We start from the raw sequence: 27,109 nt of genomic DNA, 5'->3' as shown, positions 1-27,109 counted from the left end.
TTGTTGTTAACAACCACTTGATCGATAAATATGAGAGATGCCCTCTCAAAAAAAAATAAATAAATAAAAAATACTGGCTCAAAATTTGAATTAAATTTAAAGAAGCAGGAGGAAACACAGAATACAGTTGACCCTTGAAAAATGTTGGGGGTTAGGTGCACCCACACCCCTGCACAGTTGAAAATTTGCATGTAACATTTTTTTACAATACAATATTATCTTGGTTTCATACGTACAATGTAGTGACTCATTAATTACATAGATGCTTGCCACATTAGTTGTAGTTACCCCATGATCATACCAAGACATTACAGTATTATTGATTAATTTTTCTATGTTGTACTTCCATTCCTATCTAACTTATTTCACAATTTGCAGTTTGTGCTTCTTTATCCCCTTCAATGATTTCACCCATTTCCAAAGCCCCTTCCCTATGGTAACCAACAGTTTGTTGTCTATATTTGTGGGTCTATTTGTTCTTTGTTTGTTTTTTAGATTCTACATGTAAGTGAAATCATATGCATTTGTCTTTCTCTGCCTGGCTTATTTGACTTAATATGATACCCTCTAGGTCTACCCAAGTCACCGTAAATGAAAGATTTCATTTTTATGACTGAGTAACATTCCATTGTGTATATATACCACATCTTCTTTGTCCATTTATCTATCAGTGGGCACTTGGGTTGCTTCCACATCTTGGCTATTGTAAAAAAAATTCCGCAATGAACATAAGTGTGCTGCATATAACTTTGGCTCCCCCAAAACACCTCTACTAGCCTACTATTGACCAGAAGCCATACTGATAACATATATAGTTGGTTAACACATATTTTTTATGTCATATGTAGTATATATACATATTCTTAAACTAAAGTGAAGTAGAGGAAAGAAAGTTTTTTTTCAAATTGTCTCAAATCTCAAAAAATATTTCCAATATATTTATTGAAAAAAATTGGCATACAAGTGGACCCATGCAATTCCAACATATGTTGTTCAAAGGTCAACTGTACTTTAAGTAACAATATATCTGAGAGAGTCCAAAAAAAATTCTCAAGCTTTCAACACAGCTAGTATTTATCCTACAAGATAGAGACGTGGAGGAAAAAGTCAAGGCACCTTTATAGGCAAACATTGATTTTTAAATGTCAAAGAGAATGCCAGCGTCGCTCTGGAAAAAAAGTTCTGTACCATAAGCAGGTGTTACATAGCACCATTTAAAAAAAAATTCATTTGCTATTTGCAAACATTGCAGCTACTATAAAAATTAGTCATCAAACTATGATCCTTCTAGAGTACCAAGCTGATGGCAGAAAATCCATGAATAACATAGCTACTGGGACCCTAAGGGGTAGAATTATTATTTGAGGAGTGATCCAGCTTCTAGGTCAGAAGAAATTATTTCCAAGACCTCTCTGACCAGTATTCAGGTCTACGAGAAAAATCAAAACACAAAATCAAAAGACAAGAACACAAAAAAATTGAAATACATACACATAATCAGCTAGCAGCCTTCACCAGGCTATTACTGTACATATCACTTCCATCTAATTGTTTAAAGGACACCATCTTAGTCCATTTGGGCTATTATAAAAATATCTTTTAAAAAATACTATGGTCTTTGTAGTTTATAAAAAACAGAAATGTATTTCTCACAGTTCTGGAAGCTAAGAAGGCCACCATCGTGGCACCAGCAAATTAGGTGTGGCAGCTGGTAGGGGCCCATAGACTAAACTTCTTCCTGTGACATCATCACATGGTGGGAGGGGCTAGGGAGATCCCTGGGGTTGCTTTGGTAAGGACAGTAATCTCTTTCACGAGGGCTCCGCCCCTCATGACCTAATCACCTCCCGAAGGCCCCACTGCCTAATATCATCACATAGAGCAAGAGTATTTCACAATCAAATTTGGGGAAGACACATTCAGACATAACAAAGCAGATACCTATTTTTGAAATCCTTATACTCCCAAATACTGATTCATGTCCCATACAAACTTGTGTTTTTTTTTAAAACTAATGTAGTAGTTGAAATAGAGTATTTATTGAGCCAGCACCTGCCCTTATACAAAGCACAGGATGTCCCTGGCCTGTGCAGCTGTCCGTGGTCCCTGCACTGTACTCCTTACACCTAGCAGTTTGAGGCTTTGTCAGTGTGAGAAGGGACAAGGAAGAGTGAGTGGTTCGGCTGCAGTAAGCACTGAGGTTTGTTTTCAACTCAGCAATTCCTTCCTGTTATATGAAGATCTTCTCTATGTTCATGTTCATTCATAAAATACATGCTGTGGGGTTTTTTTCTCTGTCTTAGTATCCATGGGAAATAGTTTCACAGATGGAAAGGCATGCCTTACCTGGGGAGGTTTGCCTTATATAACATTTTTCCTTTATCGAACGAGTCTACATTTATGCTTTTCAAATAAAAAGAAAAGATAAAATAGAAACTAAGTGAATAGGACTAGGAAGCTCACAGTATTGTGTTCAAACACCGTATAAGAAAATTCTAAGAAATATTTGTTCATTTGAGATCTAAAGACAACAACACTCTAGCCATGATTTCTTGATAAATGCCAAGAAGAGGAAAAATTGAATGGATATTAATAAAATTTCATTAACAATGTATTATGTTTAAAATTTATACATACTTTCTAACCCATTTCTTTACTTGATAACTTGGAAAGATGGATGAATGGATAGATGATTGACAGCTCTACCTGTTTATCTGAATTAACCAGCTCTAACCAGTTTTTTGGCAATTTAAGTATTTTGTATGAAACTCTTAGATGTTATTTGAGATTCAAATTTTCAAGAACCAACATTTGAATCTCTTCTAAGGAATTGGTTCTTCACTCAATGTGATCTCCATATTGTACCTTTTTAACTGATGTGAAAGAAAGGGAGCAATAAACATAAGATTTGGCAGGTGTCCAGGGTGAAAAAGGAGCAGAAAGAAACCAGAGTGGCTCTCCATGCTGAATGTAGCAAAAAGAGGGAAGTCAGAAGAAGCAGAGCAAAGTAGAAGGATGGACAGCTTCCTTTTCAATGAACAAAGTTCAAGTCTGCTCATTTTATTTAAAACTTTTTGGGAGTTATTCTTTATATTATGCTAACCTCTCTCCTGTTTTCTTTTGTCCTTTAAAAATTCAGTGTTTATCTTATTTGGTCTTAGAGGCCCCTTGTCATTTCTTAATCAATTTTATTAAAATGTAGAAAAAAATGTTTCTATTAAAACCATATATCCATGTAATTTAGCAGAACTTTTTCTGGAAAATGGATTTTTGAAGTCTGGAGACATGATACTAAATTGCAAAGGAAAACAGAAAGAATAGAATATACAATATTTGCAGACAGCATAAATTCAAGAATAGTCAGAAAAAATGAGGTTATGTTTTTATATGGAATAAAAATAATGATATATCAAGTGATAAACAACTTGCCTAGGATAGAAATAATCATTAAAAGATGGCAGTATTGTAGGCAATACATAAACTTTAAATGGTCATTTAGCCATGATAAGTGTCTCTGCTCATTATAAAGCTTTCTATTCTAAACTTTCCCTCCACTGAGTTTCAGAGAGAGATGATTCTTGAGGTATAAAATGCTATTTTGCTTCTTACTATGAGTTTGAATACTAGTTAAAAGATCTTTTGTAAAACAAAGAAAAACAGCTGGTTTTTCCAGAGAGCTATTTTTCATCCCCAGCAGATTCTGTGTCCAATTAAAAGTTTGCAGATAAAGATTGACCATATCCATTCTCAAGGTTATTCCTAAGTCAGAAGAGACACAGCGTGGACAATGTAAGAGCAGATACAAATCACACTGTGTGTTTTTCATGCTTCCCTAACATACTCAAACTAGGAAAATATACTTAAAAGATTGCAAATACCAAAGCAGTCCAACCTTATAAAAGAGAAGGAACAGGAAGAAAGCAGAAAGGGTCGTAGGTACAGTACCAAGGAGTGTGTGGAAGGAGGCAGGAGGTGCTCCTTGGGAACCGGCCAAGGCCTTAGGCAGTCCTCTCGTGGATGCCCGCAGGGTAGCCTGCGCTTGTCAGCACCCTGCCTGTCTGCTTCCTGCACCCTCCCAGCTCTCCCTGGGCCTCAACCTCACAGCAGCAGAGCCTGGAGGTCCATCCTCATTTTCTGTAACATGGGAAAGGATGGTCCTTCCTCCCAAGAGTGAAAAGATGAGAGAAGATGGCTCCATCAGTGAGCACTTCTTTCTCCTTACCCCTTCCCACTGTAACCATTGCTGGACTGGCCAGTCATCTCAAGACTCATCTATGATCCTTCCTTGATTGTGAAGGAAATTTGGATTACAAAACAAGTGCGATGGAGGTAAATAATGAACGTAATTGTATTTGATGCAGAGTAGCATAGCTTTATGACATGAAACCACCCCTATTGTATCTGTTATCTCTTTTCCCTAATGGATCCCTCTGGGCTGTGAATTTGCTGCCTTTCGTGAAGCTGGGTCTTATCCTTACTTTCTACCCTTTGTTACAAAATGAACAAGACGTTTTGTTTCACTCATTTTTTTCCTTCTGAGTAACAAGTTCATTTTCTGCTTTATTTATTTATATTCTGAACTGTTTACATTTAAAAAGGATTTGCAGTGATTATTTCTGTGGTTGAACCCTGGCACCTTATTAATAATTGCTTTCTTGGGGGAACCTGCTTATGAGTTGGCCCAGAATCCCTTTGACTGAATCCCTCAGAATCTGTTTTCTCCTTTCTTTTAGGTGGGCCTTTCTGAGTGCATGTTTACCCCCATGCTTACCACCACCAGCACCTGCTACCCCAACTAACGTGACTTCTGTCTTCCTAAAACCTTACTGTGAGCTGTGGGTTCATACCACACAATTGAGCCATTAATTTTCTCTAGTAATTACAAGTGTGTAGGCCTTGTTTCCTTTATGACTTAGTGAGCATAGAATATAAATAGTTGTTAATAAGTATCAATTTAAAAAATATTTTAGAGACAGGAAAAATGATATGATAGATTCATTTAGCTATTTTATTTTATATGTTTCTATTTTAAAAGGTTTATTTTGAATACATGGACTCTAAGCTTGTCTTCTCTGGTCATATCAAAGAGTTGTTTTATTGACTTTCTCTCCGGAGAAAGTTTCTAGTTCCTATTTGGTAGACACTAAAAGCAAATTCCTTCTTTAAAAAAATGCTTGTATATATATATATTTAAGACTTCTCTAGGGTCTACTGCATAATCAGTGCAAAGGGAAAATAGTTGTTTATAAAATGTAGACAGGCATTTAGTGTGAACTGTGGCAAACATGGAAATTGGTTCGTGCACAGGGCATCTTATAAAAAGTTGATCTTCCAATTCTGCTAACATATCCCAATGCTAAGAAATCCTTCAGCCTTTTCTGCTCACCTTGGAAAGTCCTTTAGTTTTGATTGTTTTCTTACATTATCTTCAGTTGTGATTTAACTTCCATGATGGACTGCAGAAAGAGACCCTGTTTCATGTGGATGCAGCTTTCCAGTTCTCGGGTTATTTATTTATTTTTTACTATAAATTAACACTCTTATTCGGATGCCAAATGTCTTGGGAATTTTAGTTACAGTGAATTAGCTCAACTGCTGATCACCCACAAACACTGACAAGAATGAAGGATGGGACCTTCACAGCAGAGGCTCAGAGCCTGGAATGGGGTCATGAAATGCAGTGCTAATCAGCATAGCCTGCTGTCACTCTCACCAGCCTCCCCTGGGCCAGTTCCTCTGAAACTTCCATCTCCATGTTGACACGCAAACATGTTGCCACAAAAACAATGTTAATTAGAGCAATCACTTCCTAGGCTACCCTTCAAGATATAGTGTATCCCCAAGTATTCCTAAACCCCTTTGAGTCTGGATTCCAATGCCTGAGCTCCTCTCAGAGGGCTGAGCAGCCCCAAGGTCCGAAGGGAATAGGGAGGAGTAGTTGAAGCTCTGCAGGTGCAGCTGGGTGACTTCTGCAATAATATGATCAGAAGAACTCTCTGTCAGTAAGGCAGAAGCAATGCATTCATTCAGCTACTTATGAAGAGTGTGCTTTGTGCTAGTGAGACACAAAATAGAGCAGCTTCTGCTTCATCAAGGTCATATTCTCATGTTGGCAGGGCAAGTGGGGGAGTGGAAAAGTTAATACATTAATAAATTAGAAAATACCACATGTAATCAAATGGGAAAATGTTGTAAAGAATGACTGGGGGAAGAAGAATGCTATAGATAAGGCAGCCAGAAAAATAACTTCTAGGATGGAGACATTTAGGTCTTAACCTGAATAATGATTATCTGGGGGCTGCACATGTGGCAGAAAGCTGGGGAGCCAGTGCGGCCCGAGAAGATTGAGGGTGGTAGCAGGTGGGGAGAAACATAGGTAGGAGCTAAGTGATACAGGCCCTTGGAGACAAAAGTGAGGACTTTGGATTTATTTTAGTCTCAAATCTATTTGAAGTGAAGGTTTAAGCAAAGTAGCAACATTCTAATCTCCATTTTAAAGCCATAATTCTGGCTGCCATGTCATAGCACATGGCTTATAAAGTGGTAAATGTGAAAAATAGAGTTCAGGTGAGAAGCTGTATCCATGAGACTGGCAAGAGATGATGACGGCTTGGTGTATTGTGGTAAAGTGGAGCTTGAGGAAAGACACCACCCAAATAGGATATAATTTGGTTTGGTCAGAAATAACAAGACTAGCTGAGAAGTGAGATGTGGAGACTGAATATTGTGGTGGCTCTTTCCATTTTGATGTGAGCAACCCCAATGTTTGCCACTCCATGTAATGAGAAGTGATAGGCCACGGGAGGAACAGATTTGAGGGTGGCAGAAGAAGCTAGAAAAGAAGAGCTCCTTTTTGGCTGATTTAAGACTTAATCTAAATCTTAAGCTCTTAAACATCCAGGGGTAGGAATCATCAGAACAGACCACTTAAGATATGAGTCTGATATTCAAGATAGACAGGCTTGCCAAGTAAATTAGGGTATAGCAGCATAGAGTTCTAAGCTATGCTGTTGGATGAACTCACATAGGAAGAGGGTTTATATGGAGAAAATGAGAGTCTGAGACCCCAAATTACTCCAAGATTTAGAAATCAGATAAGGGAAATGGAGCCATAAAAGAAGATGAAGCAGCAGCAGCTAGTGATGTAGGAGGACCACTAAGGGAACTTCCTAATGCTGAAGCCAATAGAAGTGTTTCAAGGGGAAAGAGAGCTATTCAAATACAAATTCAAATGTGGTGCTAGATTTCCAGAAGACTGTCGTGAAGAAATGGCCATTGGATTTCACAAATGAAGGTTAATGGGACCTTGGAAAGTTTACTTTTTAGGTGATTATATCTGATAAAAGGAATGTGTTGTACCACTTTTTCTGCTTAAATTTCATAACCAAGGCAGTGTTGAAAACATGAAGTGGAGAAGTGTGCTACCCAGACTATCAAATTCAGCATGAAAACATTGACTAAAAGCAAGCATAAAGAACTTTGCATAGTACATAAAAGATAAATTGAAGAGCTATCATTACATCATCTGGCTTAAAGTATTTTCCAATCAAGAGATTTCTAAATGTTATAATCAATTTCTGCAAGGTTGAAAGGTTACTTTTTATATTCAGTCATAATTTCTGGTTTATTGAGGTCTTATGCCACGTATATTATAGTCATGAAGTAGAGATAGATTGGTCCAAAAAATCATTTGGCTTAAGGCTAAAAGCTCTTTATGTAGCAGGTAGAAAGAACTTTCTGTGACTTAAAACAATGTATTTTTTTTCTTTAACCCAGGTATGGTGACATGGTACCAAAAACCATAGCAGGGAAGATTTTTGGCTCCATCTGTTCTCTGAGTGGGGTCTTGGTCATTGCTCTACCTGTTCCAGTGATTGTATCTAACTTCAGTCGAATCTACCACCAAAACCAACGAGCAGACAAACGGAGAGCACAGAAGGTGCGTATTCGGCTCAGTGCAAACATGATTTGGCACCTCTCGACTTTGACAATGAGCTTTAAAAATCCCTTACCGACTGTTCAGTGTTCTGGATTTGATCAATATTTGCATGAGTCAGCACAAGCTAGCACAAACTACATGGAATATTTCTCCATCATGCTACAGGTCCATTACTGGTCCAGTGATGGAAACCCCATCTTGACGATGTACTTCTATAATCATTCAGGCAGGGGTAAAAGGACATGAAGACTCACACACTGACTCCTAAAACCTCCTCCTGAAAGTGGGCCAAGCCACTTCCATCTCTATTGCATTAGCCAAAGCAAGTCACATAGTCAAGCGTAACTTCAAAGTGAGCAGGGAAATACAATCCTACTGTGCAACCAGAGGCAGAAGGAAAGAAATATCTCATGAATAGCACTAATGAACATAATGAAGTTAAAGATTGATTCTTGGCAAATTTTATTAAAATCAGGTTTCTAGACCCTATTCATTTAGTCTTTGTTCATATGGGATTAAGTTGGTTCCAGTTGACAAGGACTATGAAGGGGAACCAAAATGTGTCCCAGATATTTTAAGTAGCTGATCATTTGTAGCTGAGTTGTATTCCTGGCCCAGCAGTTTACTGTTTCTCTGAACTCTGTAATGCCAGTTCATTAATCCCTCTGAGAATTAGCAGGTGCATACTCAGCTATAAAACTGGGAAAACAATACCTACCTCACAATAAAATTAAGATTGTATGCAATGTGTATAAATCTATATAGGCATATCATATTAGCAATGTTTTACATTTACTGGTGGCTTACTCTGTGCCAGGTATTGGTTTGATGTTCTTTAAAAAAATAGTTCATATTGTCTCCAGAAGTCGCAGAGTTAGTTACCATTATTATTCCTATATTGTAGATTAGAGTCCTAAGTAACCAGAATTCAGAAATTCTTAGGTTACATACCTAGTAAATTGGAGAACCATCTTTCAATCCAAGCCAATCTGATTCCTAGGTTCATACACTTAAACACTATGGCAGGCTGCCTCTCAGAAGAACAGACAAAATGTTAGCACATTTTCCTTCCCCATTCTTTGTCAAAAGAGCCATCTTTTGAGGCAGGGCCCTTGTTAATTAGGAATAATTTTGGAAATTCCTTTTGTAGTTTGCTCGGGACTGTGGAGCTAGATTTCCAGTATTCTTCATGGACACTGTATTGTTTTCCTATAAAAACAATTATTTTTTTTTAAGATGCAAAAACAATTCATAACCATGACTAAAGTGGATGCACAATCAGGTAATGTGGTACAACTATGAAAGCATGAGAGACTTTGGTGTAATTCATAACTGGCTTTGTAGGTAATTTTCCAGAACAGAAATTTAAATATGCCTTTGAACATGTCAGTCTCTTTAGGAAAGTATAAAATCTCACAGTGTAACCTTAGAAAGTTCAAGCTAATCAGAATGCTCACACAGCATACTGTCCAGAGAATTCATTCATTTCTGCTGTTAGAAGTTCTCTTCCTTTAGCAAAGAATTGTTCTTTCAGCCGTGTCGTTTCTTGTTGTACAGAATCCTCCATTTTTGGACAAGCACCTACACTTTAATTATTGTTAAGAATCATCCAGTTAACATGAATACATGGGACTGATAATCCAATAAACAGGGAGGGTTAGCAGAAGGCTCTCTGTGGACAGTCATAGTCTCATGCAGGCACAGCTTTGGCAAGAAGGGAGAGAACAATTCAACACAACTGGCCCCTTCACCAGAGACGTTGATGGACTAGAACTGTGGCTCCGGGCACACATTACAATCCTTCTACTGGGCACACAAGCACATTGTTTAAAATAACAGAAAGCCTCACAAAGCTGAGTTCCCCAGTGCCTATCCATTTCCATCCTAGAAATTCCTTTTTTGATATAAGCACTACCTATATATAATTCATTTTCTCAATGCCAATACGAAGGCACCTACATGAAAATTGTAGGAAGGGCAAATCTGATTTTCAGATAAACCGATCTCCAAAATACCTGTATTTTTTTCAAACTTTGTCATCTGCAACAAGCAAATCAATAAAGGAAATCTTAGGATATTTTAGAAAGCTTTTTGCTTAAATAGATTTAGAATGCAAAAATAAATAAATGTGGTATTTTAAAAGTATACTAAATTGAAAAACATGTTTTATGAATGCTTTTTTGTTATCTTTAAAATATCTCCTGTATTCTAAATTTCTGCCACAATAAAATGAATTTTGTACATCATAATTACTAGAAAATTGGCTTAATACCACAAAATATAATAACCTACTGTGATCTGTCCAGTAGTCTGTGACCAATAAACTGAACATAATCATCTAAGAAAGAACAATGGATATGAAACTAAATAAGTTATCAAAGGATTTTTCCTATTTTTCTTTCCAGGAGATTAGTAAAACAGAATAAACATTCATTAGATTAAAGCAGTTTAGGATTATCTGGAACTAGGTGCTTTGACAAATATTAAAGTAATGCAAAAACAACTAGCTAATTCAGTCAAGCAAGCAGCCCCTTCAGTAAAAACATCACTCAACCTGAATATTAAGTCATATTGCAAAATATTTTTTAGAACAGATTTTTTTTGGGAGTTTAGTCCCATTGCCAACTCAAAACTAAAGCAAAGCATGAAATAAATATAATATGCATTTGAGACACTGAAGGATACTTTCTTCTTTGAGGCTCTTCCCTCTCACAAATACTTTTCCTGCTTTTTACTTTCTCCCTTTACCCTTCAAAGGGATGCATCCCCTACCTCATTTCTATCAATCTTTGACCAATTCCTAACTAACCACTGTATAACAGCTCTCACCCACTCCAACCATTGGTAATTGTATTTTAGTGGGTTTATTTATTCACTCAGTTATTCAATAAATATTTATTGAGTAGTTCTTTTAGATTGTGTTTGAAATAGAATGACCATCAACTTAATACAGACTGTTATATAGTTAGGAAACTATGAACCTTCTGGTAACCACACACCAAAGCCTAGAATAGATACACAAAAAAAATTATAAAAAAAAAAGAAATCCAAGCATAACACCAAAGAAAACCATCAATTAGCAAGAGTATAAGAGAAGACGGAAGGAGCAGAGAGGAACTACAAAAACAACAAGAAAACAATTAGTAAAATATGTACATACCTGTTAATAATTACCTTCAATGTAAATGGACTAAATGTATTTTCCAAAATGAAGCATGAAGCTAAATGTTGCAGAGACAGGTGCTGGGGTTGATATTTTGAAGCAGGGAGCCTACCTTCCTTTAAAATACAAATCACGCCTCTCAATAATCTGCATACTTTCTAGACTAACTTGTGTGTAATTATCATGTATAATAGTAATAGGTAATTATAATTATAATTTAATAATGCTAATAACATCAACAACAGTTCTCTCTAGAATTTCTTATATGTCCCAGGTTCTTTATATCTGTTATTTATATTTTTCACAATCAACTTGCAAAGGTAGTTATTATTCCCACTTTTTAGATGATTTGCTCATACTTACATACCTATTGATTAAAGTCTAAGACAAAGAAAATCTGGCATTGCTTAACTTGATCTTTAGGGATTTTCCCATAGATAATTCTAAATACAGTGTGAGGAGTTGAAGCAATGAGGCAGCGTATAGCCAAGGTACACCATAAATAAATTTTGTACTTTTCCTATAAAAATTTGACACTGGCACAGAGAAATGTTACCAATATTCAGTCTGCCATTTATTACACTCTGCTATGGTGGTTTTCAAACTTTAAATTCAATGGCATCATCTGAAGAGCTTGTTAACATACAGATTGCTGGACCCCCAAAGCATCCGATTCAGTAGTTTTTGGATTAGAGCCTGGAAATTTGCATTTCTAAATATTAACATTTCCCAAGTGGTGTTGATACTGCTGGTCCCTGAAACACACTTTGAGAACCATTGCCTAGTACACTGAGTAATGTCCAAATCAAAAAAATTTTTCTATAGAATTCTAAAAAAATAAAAAAGCAAGAAATAATTACATACTGGAGCCTGAGAATGATTTCTGAGATTATTCAATATTAGAAAATATTATCCAGTCCTTACCCCAAATCTCTGTGGAAACCTTGTCTTGTTTTTTTGTTTTTCTGGGGGTTTTTTGTCTGTAGTTCAATAACCGCCCTATTATCAACACACATAGGAATCTGGAGATTGCATACTTCTTGATATCTACTCTATTTATCAGCCTTACTGAATTACTTACCTCTGCTCTTAAGTCTCCATTCCAGCCCTACACCACCTAACATAGTCATCTGGCAAACACTTGCTCGGGCTCAAGATTTAACTCAAACACCACCCATTTGATAAAGATTTTTCTAAGTGATGTGGATTCTATTCATTGTTCTTTCTCTTCCCACACAGTATTACACATACTTTTTATCATGTATTCCACTATATTCTCTCTCCCTCCATTGTACTGAGCGCAGTGCTCAGCATAAAATAGGCATATTTAATATTTGTGCAATGAGTGAAAGAATGACCATCCAGGTCTCATTCACCTTGAAGTGTCCTCCGTCCCTAGAGTATGCTGGACATTCCTAGGACCACTTTACCACAGTAAGGGGAAGCATGACTTTTGTCTCTGGAACCCTCACCCCTTTCCATTCTCACCTCTTCCCACTTAGAATGCTCTGATTGCCCTCTCATTGCCCTGACCCTTCTGCTGACCATTCCTGTGTCCTTTCCACTGCCCCACACCCCAGCACTGTGTCTGCCCAGGCCTGCCATCTCCAGGACTAGTCAAACTCTAGAGCTGGGAATCTTGCATGCTCTCCCAGTCACTTCCTTCCATATATATATTATTTGGCACTAACTTGTCACATTTCTAGTAGAGCTATTTTCCTTAGCAAATGGAAAGGCTGCAAGAAATTTCTTAAACTTTTAAAAACTGATGAAACTTAATATACTACCTCCACCTGAGGCATTTTACTAAAGCTTAAGTGAAAGAAACAAGTGTAAGTAAAATTTCCAGAATAAATGGTACAGGTACTATGTGAGCTGTTATTTGAGAAGTAAGGAATTGCCTCAGATTACAAAGGAGAAAGGCCTTCTCTACCCCACACTGAAGGCTGCCTAGGACACCTTTGTTTTTCAAAAGTATTGAAAACTTTTTATGGTTTGGTAATAACCTGGCCAATAACGTCTCACGATCTGCTTTATATCTCATTTAGAAGATAGATCCCATTTAAGAAAATTGTTATCTCAATGGCTTTTGGCTTTTACATCTTTCTCTGCTTGGCTCCCCCAGCCTCTGTTGCAGAGAATACATTGTAAAGTTTATATAATCTCATTTCCTGTGATTAGAAAACCATCTACCTGCTAAAAACCACTGCATACTAGCCTCCATAAAAGGGTTCCATGTCATATTAGTTTGAGAAAAATCAAACACCCTCCTCCCGTGTTCATTTCACAATGAACACCCAGTGTGACATGTTGTGAGGAGTTTAACAGCAAAGAAACCTGTTTAACCTCTCAGCATTTCCCACACTTTTCCTGACCACAGAACCAGTTGTTTTTTTGTTTCGTGTGACTGGTTTGAATTTTACCCATAACACTTACTAGTTACTTGGAACTAACTTTGAGAAACCCTGCCCCATTTAGCAAACTAAGAAGAAAACTGAATTTATGGAGAACTGGGATGCATAAGAAAAATGTGCTATGAAACAATTTTTTTCCTAACTAGTAGTATTTCTCAAGGAAGATAAAAAAATTGAAAATAACTTCAAATTTGCAAATTTGAAAATAATTGTCAGTTTACACTGACAATATAAATCTTATTTTTTAATTAAAATTTGGAAGCCTCCACATTTCCATATAGGCTAAGGTAAAGTATTTACTGAAACCTTACTTACTCTAATTTATCTAATATGTGCTGACACTTGCCATGCCAAGAAGTTGTATTTCCTACAGGGCTGGAGGTGAGGGGTTCTAAGGAATACATTTCCTCTCACTAGCAGGTGATTTTCTTTTAACCTCTGAATTGCACAGACAGAGTTGCCAAGATTGTCATGCTGAGTGGGTCAGAAGTAAAGTGATTTTCTAAAATATCTTTGTAGAAGAATTTCCCTTAATTACCTACTGCAACCAAAGATGTAATCACAGGTTTCAATCATAGGTTGAAAGGCTAGCATTCAAGAGACATTGGCTGTGGTGCTCAGCAAGACCAATTAAGCCAATTAACTCATATAGTATTGTAGTAAAATGAAAGAAAAGTCATGATTGAAATTGATATGGAAAGTTCTTTTTCCTAACACACTACATGACTTAGCAAAATAGCTATTCTGTCTCTAAAACAACTGCTTCTTTCTTCCCTCAGCTTACAACTACTTCTGTGGTACTGGTTGCCAACATAGGTGTGCTTTGCATTATGGGAAATATATGTCATTTGCCTTTGCGGGGCAGTATTTTTGGTTAACATAAATGTCTCATTTCTGAAAGAAAGTAATATTCCTAATGCTGCTGTTAAATGCTTGCAGAATGACATAGGTGAGAACAGTATTAGGATACAAGCAATATAATTATATGCAGTAGTTGCAGAACGAAAAAGGAAAGGAATGAAAGGACAGAGGAAGGAAAGGAAGTGGGGGAAAGGGAGATTTTGAGACTGAAATTTCAAAAACAGCCCCTTTCTGGAAACCAAATGCATATTTAATTACTTACTTCTGAATTAGTGTATCAATTCTAAGTCATTTCCAAATGTAGTTGTCACTTGCCATTGTTCTATGGAGTCAGGCCTGATATCCTGGCTGTGCAGCACAGCTTTTGAAGTTAAAAATTTTCTACCCTCCAAATTGATTCTTGAGGGTTGTCTTAATACTTTGAGTGCTCTAAACAGCATCCTGCCAATTAAGAGTGAAAGTTGTCTATTTTTCCCATCATTTATAAATATGAACTTTGTACAAAGTATTATTTTAACCTGGCATCAGCACACAGGAAGAATAAATTCCCAGAGGAAGAGAGAAGGGGTGGACTTGAAGCCAGATGATATCTTAATGCTATTTTGAGAGCTTCAAACATAACAGTGCTACTCACAAATGCTGTAGGTGAAAGGGCATCTCGCTACAACTTTGGAGGGAAATTTGGTAAAACCTGTCAAACAACACACACACACACACGCATGCGTGCATGCACCCACCCTTAGATCGAGGAAGAATTCTGCTTCTGGAAATTTGTTTTGCAGATAAGTTCATCATGATGTTTAAAGTAGGGAGCATTGCTTTCAATAGAAAAAGATGCTTAAAAATTAATTGCAGTTGGCTGCTAAATAAATGTTGCTTCATTCATACAGTGGTATGTTATGCATCCAGAAATAAATGAGGTGGCTTTGTATGCATAGAATTGAAAGGAGTTCCAGTCTGCATTAAATGAAAACAGCTGAGTGCAAAGGAATGCAAGGTGTATTCTCCCAACTGAATAAAAATATATGTGCATTACATATGAATATAGATAAATGCTTTTATATGCCAAGAAAATGTCTGTCAAGATTCTGTAGAAACCTTAACAGTGGTTGACACTGAAGCATAGTTGTAGGGCAGCCTCCAGGGTTCATGGAGGCTCATGGTTTTTTATACACTTTTGTACTATTGAAATTTTTATCATAAGTATATATCCGTTTTCCATTTTAAAAATCTAGATAATTTTAAAACTTTTATTAAAAAGAGCATTCCACAAAAATACATCAATCATCCATTAAGATCAAGTAGGATTTATTCCAGGGATGCAAGGATTGTATAACATTCAAAAATCCATTAACATCATCTACCACATCAACAAAAAGAAAGACCAAAACCACATGATCATCTCCATAAATGCTGAAAAAGCATGCAACAAAATTCAACATCCATTCATGATAAAAACTCTCAACAAAATGGGTATAGAGGGCAAGTACCTCAACATAATAAAGGCCATATATGACAAACACACAGCCAAAATCATACTTAACACCAAGAAGCTGAGAGCCTTTCCTTTAAGATCAGGAACAAGACAAGGATGCCCACTCTCTCCACTGTTATTAAACATAGTACTGGAGGTCCTAGCCATGGCAATCAGACAAAACAAAGAAATACAAGGCATCCAGATTGGTAAAGAGGAAGTTAAACTGTCCCTGTTTGCAGATGACATGATATTATACATTAAAAAAAACCCTAAAGAATCCACTCCAAAACTACTAGAACTAATATCTGAATTCAGCAAAGTTGCAGGATACAAAATTAATGCACAGAAATCTGTGGCTTTCCTATACACTAACACTGAACTAGTGGAGAGAGAAATCAGGAAAACAATTCCATTCACAATTGCATCAAAAAGAATAAAATACTTAGGAATAAACCGAACCAAGGAAGTAAAAGACCTATACCCTGAAAATTACAAGACACTCTTAAGATAAATTAAAGAGGACACTAGCAAATGGAAACTCATACCATGCTCTTAGCTAGGAAGAATTAATATTGTCAAAATGGCCACCCTGCCTAAAGCGATCTACAGATTCAATACAATCCCTATCAAAATACCAACAGCATTCTTTAATGAACTGGAACAAATAGTTTTAAAATTCATATGAAACCACAAAAGACCCCGAATAGCCGAAGCAATCCTGAGAAGGAAGCATAAAGCAGGGGGGATCTCACTCCCCAACTTCAAGCTCTGCTACAAAGCCACAGTAATCAAGACAATTTGGTACTGGCACAAGAACAAACCCATAGACCAATGGAACACACTAGAGAGCCCAGATATAAACCCAAGCATATATGGTCAATTAATATATGATAAAGGAGCCGTGGATATACAGTGGGGAAATGACAGCCTCTTCAACAATTCTACAGCTTCAAAACTGTACAGCTACATGTAAGAGAATGAAACTGGATTATTGTCTAACCCCATATACAAAAGTAAACTCAAAGTGGATCAAAGACCTGAATGTAAGTCATGAAACCATAAAACTCTTAGAAGAAAACATAGGCAAAAATCTCTTGAATATAATCATGAGCAACTTTTTCCTGAATGTATCTTCTTGGGCAAGGGAAAAAAATCAAAAGTTAACAAATGGTACTACATCATGCTAAAAAGCTTCTGTACAGTGAAGAACACCATCAGCAGAACAAAAGGCATCCTACAGTATGGGATAATATATTTGTAAATGACATATCTGACAAGGGGTTAACATCCAAAATATATAAAGAACTTACATGCCTGAATGCCCAAAAAGCAAATAACCCGATTAAAAAATGGGCAGAGGATATAAGCAGACACTTCTTCAAAGAAGAAATTCAGATTGCCAACAAGCACATGAAAAGATGCTCCACATTGCTAATTATCAGGGAAATGCAAATTAGAATCACAATGAGATATCGCCTCACACCAGTTAGAATGGCCAACATAGAAAGGACTAGGAACAACAAATGCTGGTGAGGATGTGGAGAAAGGGAAACCCTCCTGCACTGCTGGTGAGAATGTAAACTAGTTCAACCATTGTGGAAAGCAATATGGAGGTACCTTAAAAAACTAAAAATAGGAATACCATTTGACCCAGGAATTCCACTCCTAGGAATTTGCTCTAAGAATGTTTCAAAATAACATATGCACCCCTATGTTTATCACAGCACTATTTACAATAGCCAAGAAATGGAAGCAATCTAAGTCTCCATCAGTAGTTGAATGGATAAAGAAGATGTGGTATATATATATATACAATGGAATATTATTCAGCCATAAGAAGAAAACAAATTGTACCACTTGCAACAACATGGATGGAACTGAAGGGCATTTTGCTCAGTGAAATAACCCAGGAGGAGAAAGACAAGTACCAAGTGATTTCACTCACCTGTGGATATAAGAACAAAGAAAAACTGAAGGAGCAAAACAGCCACAGACTCACAGAACCCAAGAATGGACTAACAGTTACCAAAAGGAAAGGGACTGGGGAGGATGGGTGGGAAGGGAGAGATAAGGGGAATAAGGGGCATTACGATTAGCACACATAACATGGGGGTGGGGACACAGGGAAGGCAATATAGCACAGAGAAGACAAATACTGACTCTATAGCATCTTACTACACCCATGGACACTGACTATAATGGGGTATGTGGTGGGGACTTGATAATGGGGAGAATCTAGTAACCACAATGTTGCTCATGTGATTTTATATTAATGATATCAAAATAAAAATATAAAATATATAAAAAAGAACATTACAGGGCCAGAGGCTAAAGATTGTATTTATCTTGGTTCTTTAGAAAGAGGAAAGGAGTCTCTGTGGGGTAATTTTACAAGAACTTATTCAAGCTGTCCCAATTGCTTCCTCATCTATACTTTCTAGACATGCATCCTACAAATAGAATGGTCAGCAAAATAGTGCCCTCCAGGAAGTGAAAACCAGATTCATCCCATGACAGTGTGGGGCAGATAGACAATAGCAGTTCTAACATAGAATGGAATACCAGAAATCTGTGCCAGTAGACAAGGTGGATAAATTTAGGTTTTTTTTTTTCAAGAGCCTATATTGTTCAGAACAGGGTCTGCATTGGCCAATCTAATGACATTTAGAAAAACAAAAATTTGACATTTGAGAGTGCAGATATAACTCATTTGTGTGTTTTAACAAAAGAAAGGAATGAAGAAAAGAAAGAAAGGAATAAAAAGAGAAAGAAAGGAAAGAAGAAGGCAGGCAGGCAATTGATTCCTGGAACTTCATTTCTAATTTTAAGAAGGACATTAGTTTAAATGAAAAGGAGTTTGTAGCTGGTTTTCTGGGTCTTCATCTCATCGAGTTACTCAGATTGGGATAAATGAAAATACAAGTGAACTAATACTGCTTATTTTTCTCTAACACAATTGACAGAAACAATAACGAAATAACTTGATCTTACTGGAAAGACTTACTTATAATTCTTAGATGCATGACCCAGCTCCAAAGCAGTTAATTGATCTTACTAATAAATGTTAACTAAAATAAAGCACTCAAATGGTGAAAATTTAATTTTCAAGAGTTACGTGTGAAATGCTGGCATACTCTCAAAAATATGTATGCTGACATTAGGATTATACAAGAAAACAGCTCACGAGTATTCACAGAGCATTCATTGTTCTTCTTTAGAAAGCCAGACTTGCCAGGATCCGGGCAGCCAAAAGCGGAAGTGCAAATGCTTACATGCAGAGCAAACGGAATGGCTTACTCAGTAATCAGCTACAGGTACAGTCTAGCACTTCACTACTTTTAATGCTCAATTTATTAGTGTAATATTGATTTCATTCTACTTCACCATAAAATTTTTTGTGGGTGATTATGAAAATGGCTCCTGAAACACAAAAGTGTCATTTTTAAATAACCTTGTCCTGTATCTTCTTGGCTGTAGCAGTTTATCTCATGATGCCCATTTGTGATCAGGCAATATTTCTGCACTGTCTCGTGAAAACATGGGAAAGGTCAGAAATTCTCAACAACTGATACTCATTTATTTTTATTTCAAAATCACTATGTTCCTTAAAGTTCATTTGGGTACAATTAGGAAGAGATGATACTTTATTTTACTTCTTAATGTGGAGGGAACACTATATAGTGTCACAAAGTCACACCATATGAAATACAACTTGGGAAACTTTACTTTTACCTCAAAACTTTCCTTTAATATTTAGGGTTCCAATCATCTTCACTAACAAAATAGCTTTTCTGTAGGTGGACCTGGTCGAGGTTTCAGGATTATCTAAGCACCAGATGAAATTTTATTGTCCTAAAAGGATGGCTCTCAGGCTTTCAAAGAGAGTTGGTAGTTGAATGAGTAAAAGAGATTTAAATTTTCGATTCAGGGAGGCATGTTTAAAAGACCAGACAGCTAATTTGATGAATCATAAATGCTGATTATCAAACTTAAGAGCCACTGCACATTTGTCCCCTTTTAGTTAAAAATATAAAAACGCTGCCATTTCATCTCAGGAAATAGGCTGGATCTCTCTGTGGAAAGGTATAGCTGAGGTTCTCATTGTTCACAAATAAAAAACTTTTTTTTTTGTCTTTGCGTTCACAGTCCTCTGAGGATGAGCAGGCCTTTCTTAGCAAATCTGGCTCGAGCTTTGAAACCCAGCACCACCACCTGCTTCACTGCCTAGAGAAAACCACGGTAAGGAAAAGGCCTGACACCTCGCCCTGCCCTGGGACAGCGATCTGGTCTGGTTTTGTGATGACTCACTGCTTCCAAGCATGATTTCACTATCTGCATCACTGGAAAATATGCAGAGAAACCCCCACAATATTTGAAATTACTTTGAAAGGCTATAATGACATTTCAACTTGGAAAGTATATTTTAGACATGTATTTTAAATATTTGTATCCTTAGTGGTGATTTTAACCCATCTAAAATACCAGTTTAATGCAAATGGAAGGCTGTTTTCCAACAGCCTACTACAAGTCCTATAAAATATCATTTTTCCCTGATTCTTAAAACACTCATTAAATAGAAAAAAATATGAAGTTCAAGTGTTCCTGACGTCTGGATAAGGGGAATATCAATAGCAATAACAGAATAATTGAGACTAACTGAATATAAGCATTTCTCTCATTAACAGGTTGTAATGAACAGAGATGGATAATAAAAAGTACTTGTTCTTATAAGAACAATCACACATTTAATCACTGGCAAGCCTCTTGGAGCTGAGGATTGAGTCTGCGTCTCTCCACTTCATACGCTGTCAATCAGAGTTCCTCTTTAGCAAAGGCACCTGTTGCCTGGCCAGCTTGTCAGAAGGGGTCACAGGCTGAGACCACAGAGCAGAACAAAACTCTCACCATATTTGAATAAGTCTGCTCACTCACTCCCCGGAGATGCATATTTCTATTTTAAATTCTAATATATTTGCCCATCTATTTATTAATTTACCCATATGGTCATTCAACAAGTATGTGTCACTTGCCTACTATGTACCAGAAAGTGAGGCAGACCCAGAGACAGCATGAAGTCAGGTGCGACCTCTGTCTTCGCCAAGCCTCCCCCTGGGGACAGACTCGGCAGATCCTGGAGAAGGGCCGTGAGCCGAGCCGAATCAGCGTATGCGAGGCCACAGTGGAGCGGAGAGTGGGGGCGGAGCCTGCGGGGCAGGATCAGGGGAAGCCTCCCAGAAGAGCTGGAGTTGAAATTCACAGGATGACTAGGAGCTAGTCAGGCAAAGAAAGGATGAGTGACACTGTGAGCACCGAGGAAGGCCAGACATGACCTTAGAGGAAGTGAAAGAATCTGAGGCTGGTGGGAACAATTAGAGAATACAGCGTGGCACATAGGCAGAGAGCCAATGGCCTACATAATCCTAGGCTTTGGGGACGTGGAAAGAACTTTAATTTTTATCTCATAATGAATGAAAAATTCTTTGAGGACTTTAAACAAGGTAGTTACATGATTATATTTGCATTTTTACATAAAGATCTATAACTTACAGGATAAGGTCAGTAACTTGTTAAGATAATGCTTTGAAAGTCAAATGATAACATTAATTAACTGAATGTATATATCCCTGTATCTTACTTTCCTTTTATTTTCTTTTTTTTACTGTTTTACCTTTTAGGGCTTTTTGAAAATCAGATATTATTTAACACCAATTAATTCATCTTAAATTGAGCTACCTACAAAAACATAGGATAACCAACAACAGTGACTTTCATTTCCAATCACTGATGAGATAAATTAGAATTTCATTTAATAAAGAACTTGTATATGTGTGTGAAATGTGCATTGCAAGAGAAGAAAACATTGTGATCCTTTGTGAGCTATGTTTTTTCTATAAAATTTAATATTGAAATTCATAAATGAAACTGTGTTTTATCTGATCATATTCTCTGGACCCTAAGCAATAGAATCTTCAATTTCATTTACTTCAGAATGCTTCTCTCAGCAAAAGAAAATCTGTTTGCTGTTGGCAAGTGAATCGCCTCCATTGCTTCACTAATATTTTTAGGATGAGAGATGGTTAGGTGGAATTTGGCAAGTGCAAAATCTTCGTTATAAGATTGTTCCCACCCACACAAAGGAAAAAAAAAAGTAACTGGAGTCGCTCTCTATTAGTTCAAACCAAAAATGTTTTCCCTTATATTTGTGAGGTAAAAATCTTGCACAGGCATTTGAAGGGCAATTCTTCATTAAATATTTAAAAGCAAACTTTATGCTGTGTTTTTCTAAAATATGGTATATGAAATGATGCCCATCACTGCTGCTTGGCTAGAAGAGTTCTTACTAAAGGTAGAAATGATGAGTTACAGCCACTGATATACAATAAAGAAAGGAGACCTCAGAGGCGTGGTGCTCACCTTCTAGGTCACACATAAAAGTGACACATTTTGCAGATGAATGTATTTTACTTATGTCACTAATAAGTCCTGTTTTTCTATACATCAGGAATTTTTGAGGAGCATCTAAAGAAATAGAAAGTGTGTTAGGTATCTCCTTTTCTAATTGAAGAATGTTTTCAATCCCGTGTTAAAATATTTCCTAATATATAAAAGACAACCTGACTTTGGACATGTGATTAAAAGTCTTTTTTCCATATATTCAATCTGTTTAAAAAATAAAAGTCAATGTGAATTTACACAGTCCCTGTAGATATTATCTAGATTCATTTGCAAGCACTTTTTCTGTAGTATTCTAATGTCCAAATTTGATGTTTTAATTAATAAATGATATTTCAAGAGAAATTTCATCTAAAATGGACACCAAGTCAGCCCAAGTATGTTGATCTTAAGGTCTAAGTGGAGAGATTTTATTTGCACACAAATGCCAGAGATGGCTTCGATACTCTAATCTTTATTAAAATGGTATTAATTACCCAGGGGATTGTCTAAATATACACGAGCATATTTGAGTTTTAAAAACAAGGCTATAATTTCCTTTTTTAAAGTTAAGATGTGTTTATATATTTTCTTTCCATAATCTTACAACTATGGAACAGAATCATGAGTTTGTGGACGAGCAAGTCTTTGAAGAAAGCTGCATGGAAGTTGCAACTGTTAATCGTCCTTCAAGCCACAGTCCCTCTCTCTCCTCACAACAAGGAGTCACCAGCACTTGCTGTTCACGACGACACAAAAAGACTTTCCGCATCCCAAATGCCAACGTATCAGGAAGCCACCGAGGCAGTGTGCAAGAACTCAGCACAATTCAGATCAGATGTGTGGAGAGAACCCCGCTATCTAACAGGTACCTGAGAGTAATGTGTGTGTGTACACGCACCTGTCCTGATTTCCGGAGCATATCTCCACCTACAGTCATGTGGCTACCTATGTGGCATCTGAGTCCTAACTCCTAGGGTTTGGAAAGAGATGAAATTGATACTGTAACAAGTAGGAAATTAGATCTACTATAATATAGGAGTCAAAGTAGTAGTTATATCAGCATTAAGAGTAGAAAAAGATGGTCAAACATACACAAATGTATTTCTACCTCTTCCACTCCACAACTTTTTCTTATTTGAGACACCGTTACACCCATGAGCCTCTTATGTAAATGCAAACAGCCTCACATGAGAGTCAACAGTACTAAAAAGAGACAAATTAAATGGACATTGATATGATTGAAAGGTACTCAACAGCATCTAAAAATACATCAACACGTTCGGTGTAACAGTGAAAAATAAAACTATGCTTACACAATCTCTTGAATCAGTATACAGTTTTGACCAAGAAGGTATTTTGGCCACAACAGCACAAAAATCAATCCAATATAAAAAAAAGATAAATAAAATGCTAAAATTGTTCACCCCTGGTTAGTTTATGGACAATTTAAGTGAAAATTTTCTACTTGTACTTTTCCTTTACTTCTCTTTATTTGCTGTTTGGTTTTCCCACAACACAGATGTGTAATAAGTAGTACATTCAAACTCTACAAGCCATTAGAAAGATCAGTTTTTGCCACAGTAAAGTTTCTTTGTTCTTCAAATTAATAACTGTATTTGTATATTAACAATCTATTAATTCAGTGCTGCTTCCTTGTTCACATCCCATCTTTGTGGAAAACCTGGGTGAGCTTCTGAAGTCAGGTTATGGTGACATAAATCAGATGTTTCTGGAACCAGAATATTACATTTTGAAGCAATGAGAGACTTCTGTCTATAAGATATTCTACCTCTGCATTGTTTTGCATCTGTTCCAAAATGAAGTAGAAAACAGAGAAGTGTTTAGAAATAAAATCTTAGGACATGAACATTTTAATTAATATTTCTGTAAAAATAATTCATTTTAAGCCCCTCTGTATCTCCCCCCTTTGCTTTTTTTCCCGTGTCCTCTTGCAAGAATGCCACTTGGGTAAACCTTGAAGTATTAGTAGTGGCTAAGTTTTTGGGTTCTGAGCATTTGGCTGTCACTGAGTTGAGAACTTTAAGGGTGTCATGTATTCCAGAAGACGAGAGAGAAAAATGAGTCTGCTCAAAAGAATGGAGATACAACCACAGAGTATATTCCTTTCAAAGTGGTATCCCAAACTGTTCAGAAGTCCTGTCTTACAGAGAACTATTTTACTCTGCTCAACCCAGGCTTTCCAAAACCCACTGATCTTCTTTCTTGCATTTTTACAGAAAACACTTCAAGAAACACTGATTACACCAAGTTGAGCTAACTTTTAGGCATTGATTTAATATTAATAGCTTAAGTACTGTTTGTGTTAACATATATTAAAGTTTGAGGCTTCCTTTTTTTTAACAAATCATGGTGATTGTGCTTAGACATTTAAAATGTTGCTTATAAACATGAGAACATATCCCTCAGTTGAAGGGAAAAAAACTTTTAAGTAACAACTTTCTTTCTAAAATCTCTTTTTTCCTCCTCAGCCGATCCAGTTTAAATGCCAAAATGGAAGAGTGTGTTAAACTAAACTGTGAACAACCTTATGTGACTACAGCAATAATAAGCATCCCGACACCTCCAGTAACCACTCCCGAAGGAGATGACAGGCCAGAATCTCCTGAGTATTCAGGGGGAAATATTGTCAGAGTGTCTGCTTTGTAAGACAGAATCAGGTCTGAGAATTTGAACCCTAGCTGTGTGAAGAACCCCAACATGGAAGAGAGAAGAAACAATAAACCTTTTGCAGACGAAAACAACAAAGTGAGAAGGTTGATACTGAAATTAAAAAAAAGCTACCCAACTTGAGGATGGAAATAAAATCACCAAATGGCATTTCTAGACAGAGTTTGGCCTGTTTTACAGAGGAAAAGTCAGTGGCCCTTTAACTTTGTGAATGAGCACAATGAAATGCCACCTACTGATGCTTCTTATGACCAGAACTCTTTTTTAAAAAAAGAAATAAAATAAATCTTTGAACATAATGTTCCAGGTGAATGCAAAACAAAAAAATATGGAGGACCTTTTGATAAAATTTTTTCCTGTTAAAACCATGAACATTGGCTATGACGAAGATGATCACATATTAAAGAAAAACTCATACAACACATTTGTCTGAACTGGAGGAGACCATCATAATGCATGCTAGAATTCTTTGGAGCAGTGATATCGGTGTCCTTATGTTGTCTTCAGAATAGGCATGATAACTTGTAATTGTAGAAAGGGGGAATTTCTGTGCACTTACAACAATCTGATTGTCATATTCCGTGGTGAGCTGTGCCAATTAACTCCTTTTAGAACTGCAGCATTGCTCATGGGGATGCTCATTAGTAAACTAAGGTGTTCGGATAGTTCAATATTAATTATTGTTTTACCTTGCACCTAGATACTGTTACAACTGCAATAATTCATTGTACACCTGTTGTATCAGGAATCAGGATTTTTTGTTGTTTTTTCCAGATCTTCATAGATACAGTAACAGCCACATTCATAGAAAAGCTTCAGTATGGCCAGGTTTTAGATAACTTTTTAATTCAAAACTATTGTGCCATAACTGTTTTTCAGTAATATTATTTGGTTCACTGTAATCCCAGGCCAGTGCATTAGTTGTTCCTGTATTTCCATAGCACCTTTCTGTTGCATTTATTGTCATCAACTAATGTTTTGTAGCTCAAGTGACTTTCCTACGTTTGTATTCCCCCAACAATTTATCTTGTAAGTAGATTATCATCATCAATCCCCTTGTCAAAAATTAGAAAAAAAGGAGTTGACGTCTATGAATTATCTCTAACCTCTTTGCTATTATGGAAAAGCCCAGATACTAAATATATCACCGTATGTTTCATAAAAAGAGTTGGCTGGGACTAATATCACAGGATCAATGATCCCAGAATCTCACTTGATGTATTATTTATTTTGCTTTAGATCTTGAATACGTTTTGAGAATAACTAATGTGAATTGAAATGCAGAGATAAACTACAGTGCTTTATGTAGCAATATTTGATGAAAGCCTGCTTTCTATGCATTTGGGGAAGGCAACACAAGTTTATCTCAGTAAGATTCCTGTATGTTGCAAGGAACAACTTTCTCCACTAAATCAGGAGGATGGAAGTTTAATAATACAAAGTTGACCGCTATGTACATTTAAGTGAAAAGTCTTTATACCTTTTCACCTTTGAAATCTAACAGCAAACATGTCTGCACGTGACAGTGTAAAAAAGTTTTATGTCCAATGAAGTTTTGTTCATTCCAAACCACCACTATAAGGAATAAGGTTTACCTTCTGTACATGGGAAGAGTTAATAATTATCCCTCTACTATAGAGATTTTAAAATGCTTATCATGATTTATCATAAAAAGGAATTAATCCAGCCATTGTCAAGTAAAGCCAGAAAATTTCTTGCTTCCCATTTCTAGAACAGCTTCTAGAACAATGCTATGCACATAGTAGATCTTAAAAACCATTTGCTGACTGAAAGTAAGATAAGCCTTACTGTCGGGAAGAACTGGCTTTATTCCTAGTATGCCTTTTAAAAAATTACTAATCTTCCTGGAGCGTAAATATTAACAATTATACTAACACCTGCCTTTTGTCACTTTATGCTTCTAGAGCAAATATATAGTGAAACTTCTTTGATGGCACTTGTTGAAAAACTTTTTAAAAAATAGACTAAGGAAACCACAATCAGGAATACCTAGGTCTTTTGATTCCCAATGAGAAGTTATATTTTCATGATATTAATATTGCATTTAAAAAATACAGTTAGATTATTTCAGTTATCAATTCTGCCTCCTTTTTCAACTTATCATTTATCCC

At 36.5% G+C, this 27,109-nt stretch overlaps 1 protein-coding gene across 1 annotated transcript in view; it reads left to right on the top strand.

Moving 5' to 3' along the window:
- Positions 1 to 26,863, top strand: part of KCND2 (potassium voltage-gated channel subfamily D member 2) — a 476,314-nt gene extending 449,451 nt beyond the window's left edge. The window contains exons 2-6 of the mRNA XM_037023498.2: positions 7,777 to 7,939; positions 19,073 to 19,168; positions 20,001 to 20,093; positions 22,907 to 23,154; positions 24,779 to 26,863. Coding sequence (XP_036879393.1) covers positions 7,777 to 7,939; positions 19,073 to 19,168; positions 20,001 to 20,093; positions 22,907 to 23,154; positions 24,779 to 24,956 — 778 coding nt within the window. The 3' untranslated portion in view covers positions 24,957 to 26,863. The remainder of the gene's footprint in view (positions 1 to 7,776; positions 7,940 to 19,072; positions 19,169 to 20,000; positions 20,094 to 22,906; positions 23,155 to 24,778) is intronic.
- Positions 26,864 to 27,109: the final 246 nt, after the last annotated feature.

The sequence above is a fragment of the Manis javanica genome, chromosome 6 (assembly GCF_040802235.1).
Source record: "Manis javanica isolate MJ-LG chromosome 6, MJ_LKY, whole genome shotgun sequence".
Taxonomy (NCBI): Eukaryota; Metazoa; Chordata; class Mammalia; order Pholidota; family Manidae; genus Manis; species Manis javanica.
This window is presented reverse-complemented; position numbering and strand designations above follow the sequence as displayed.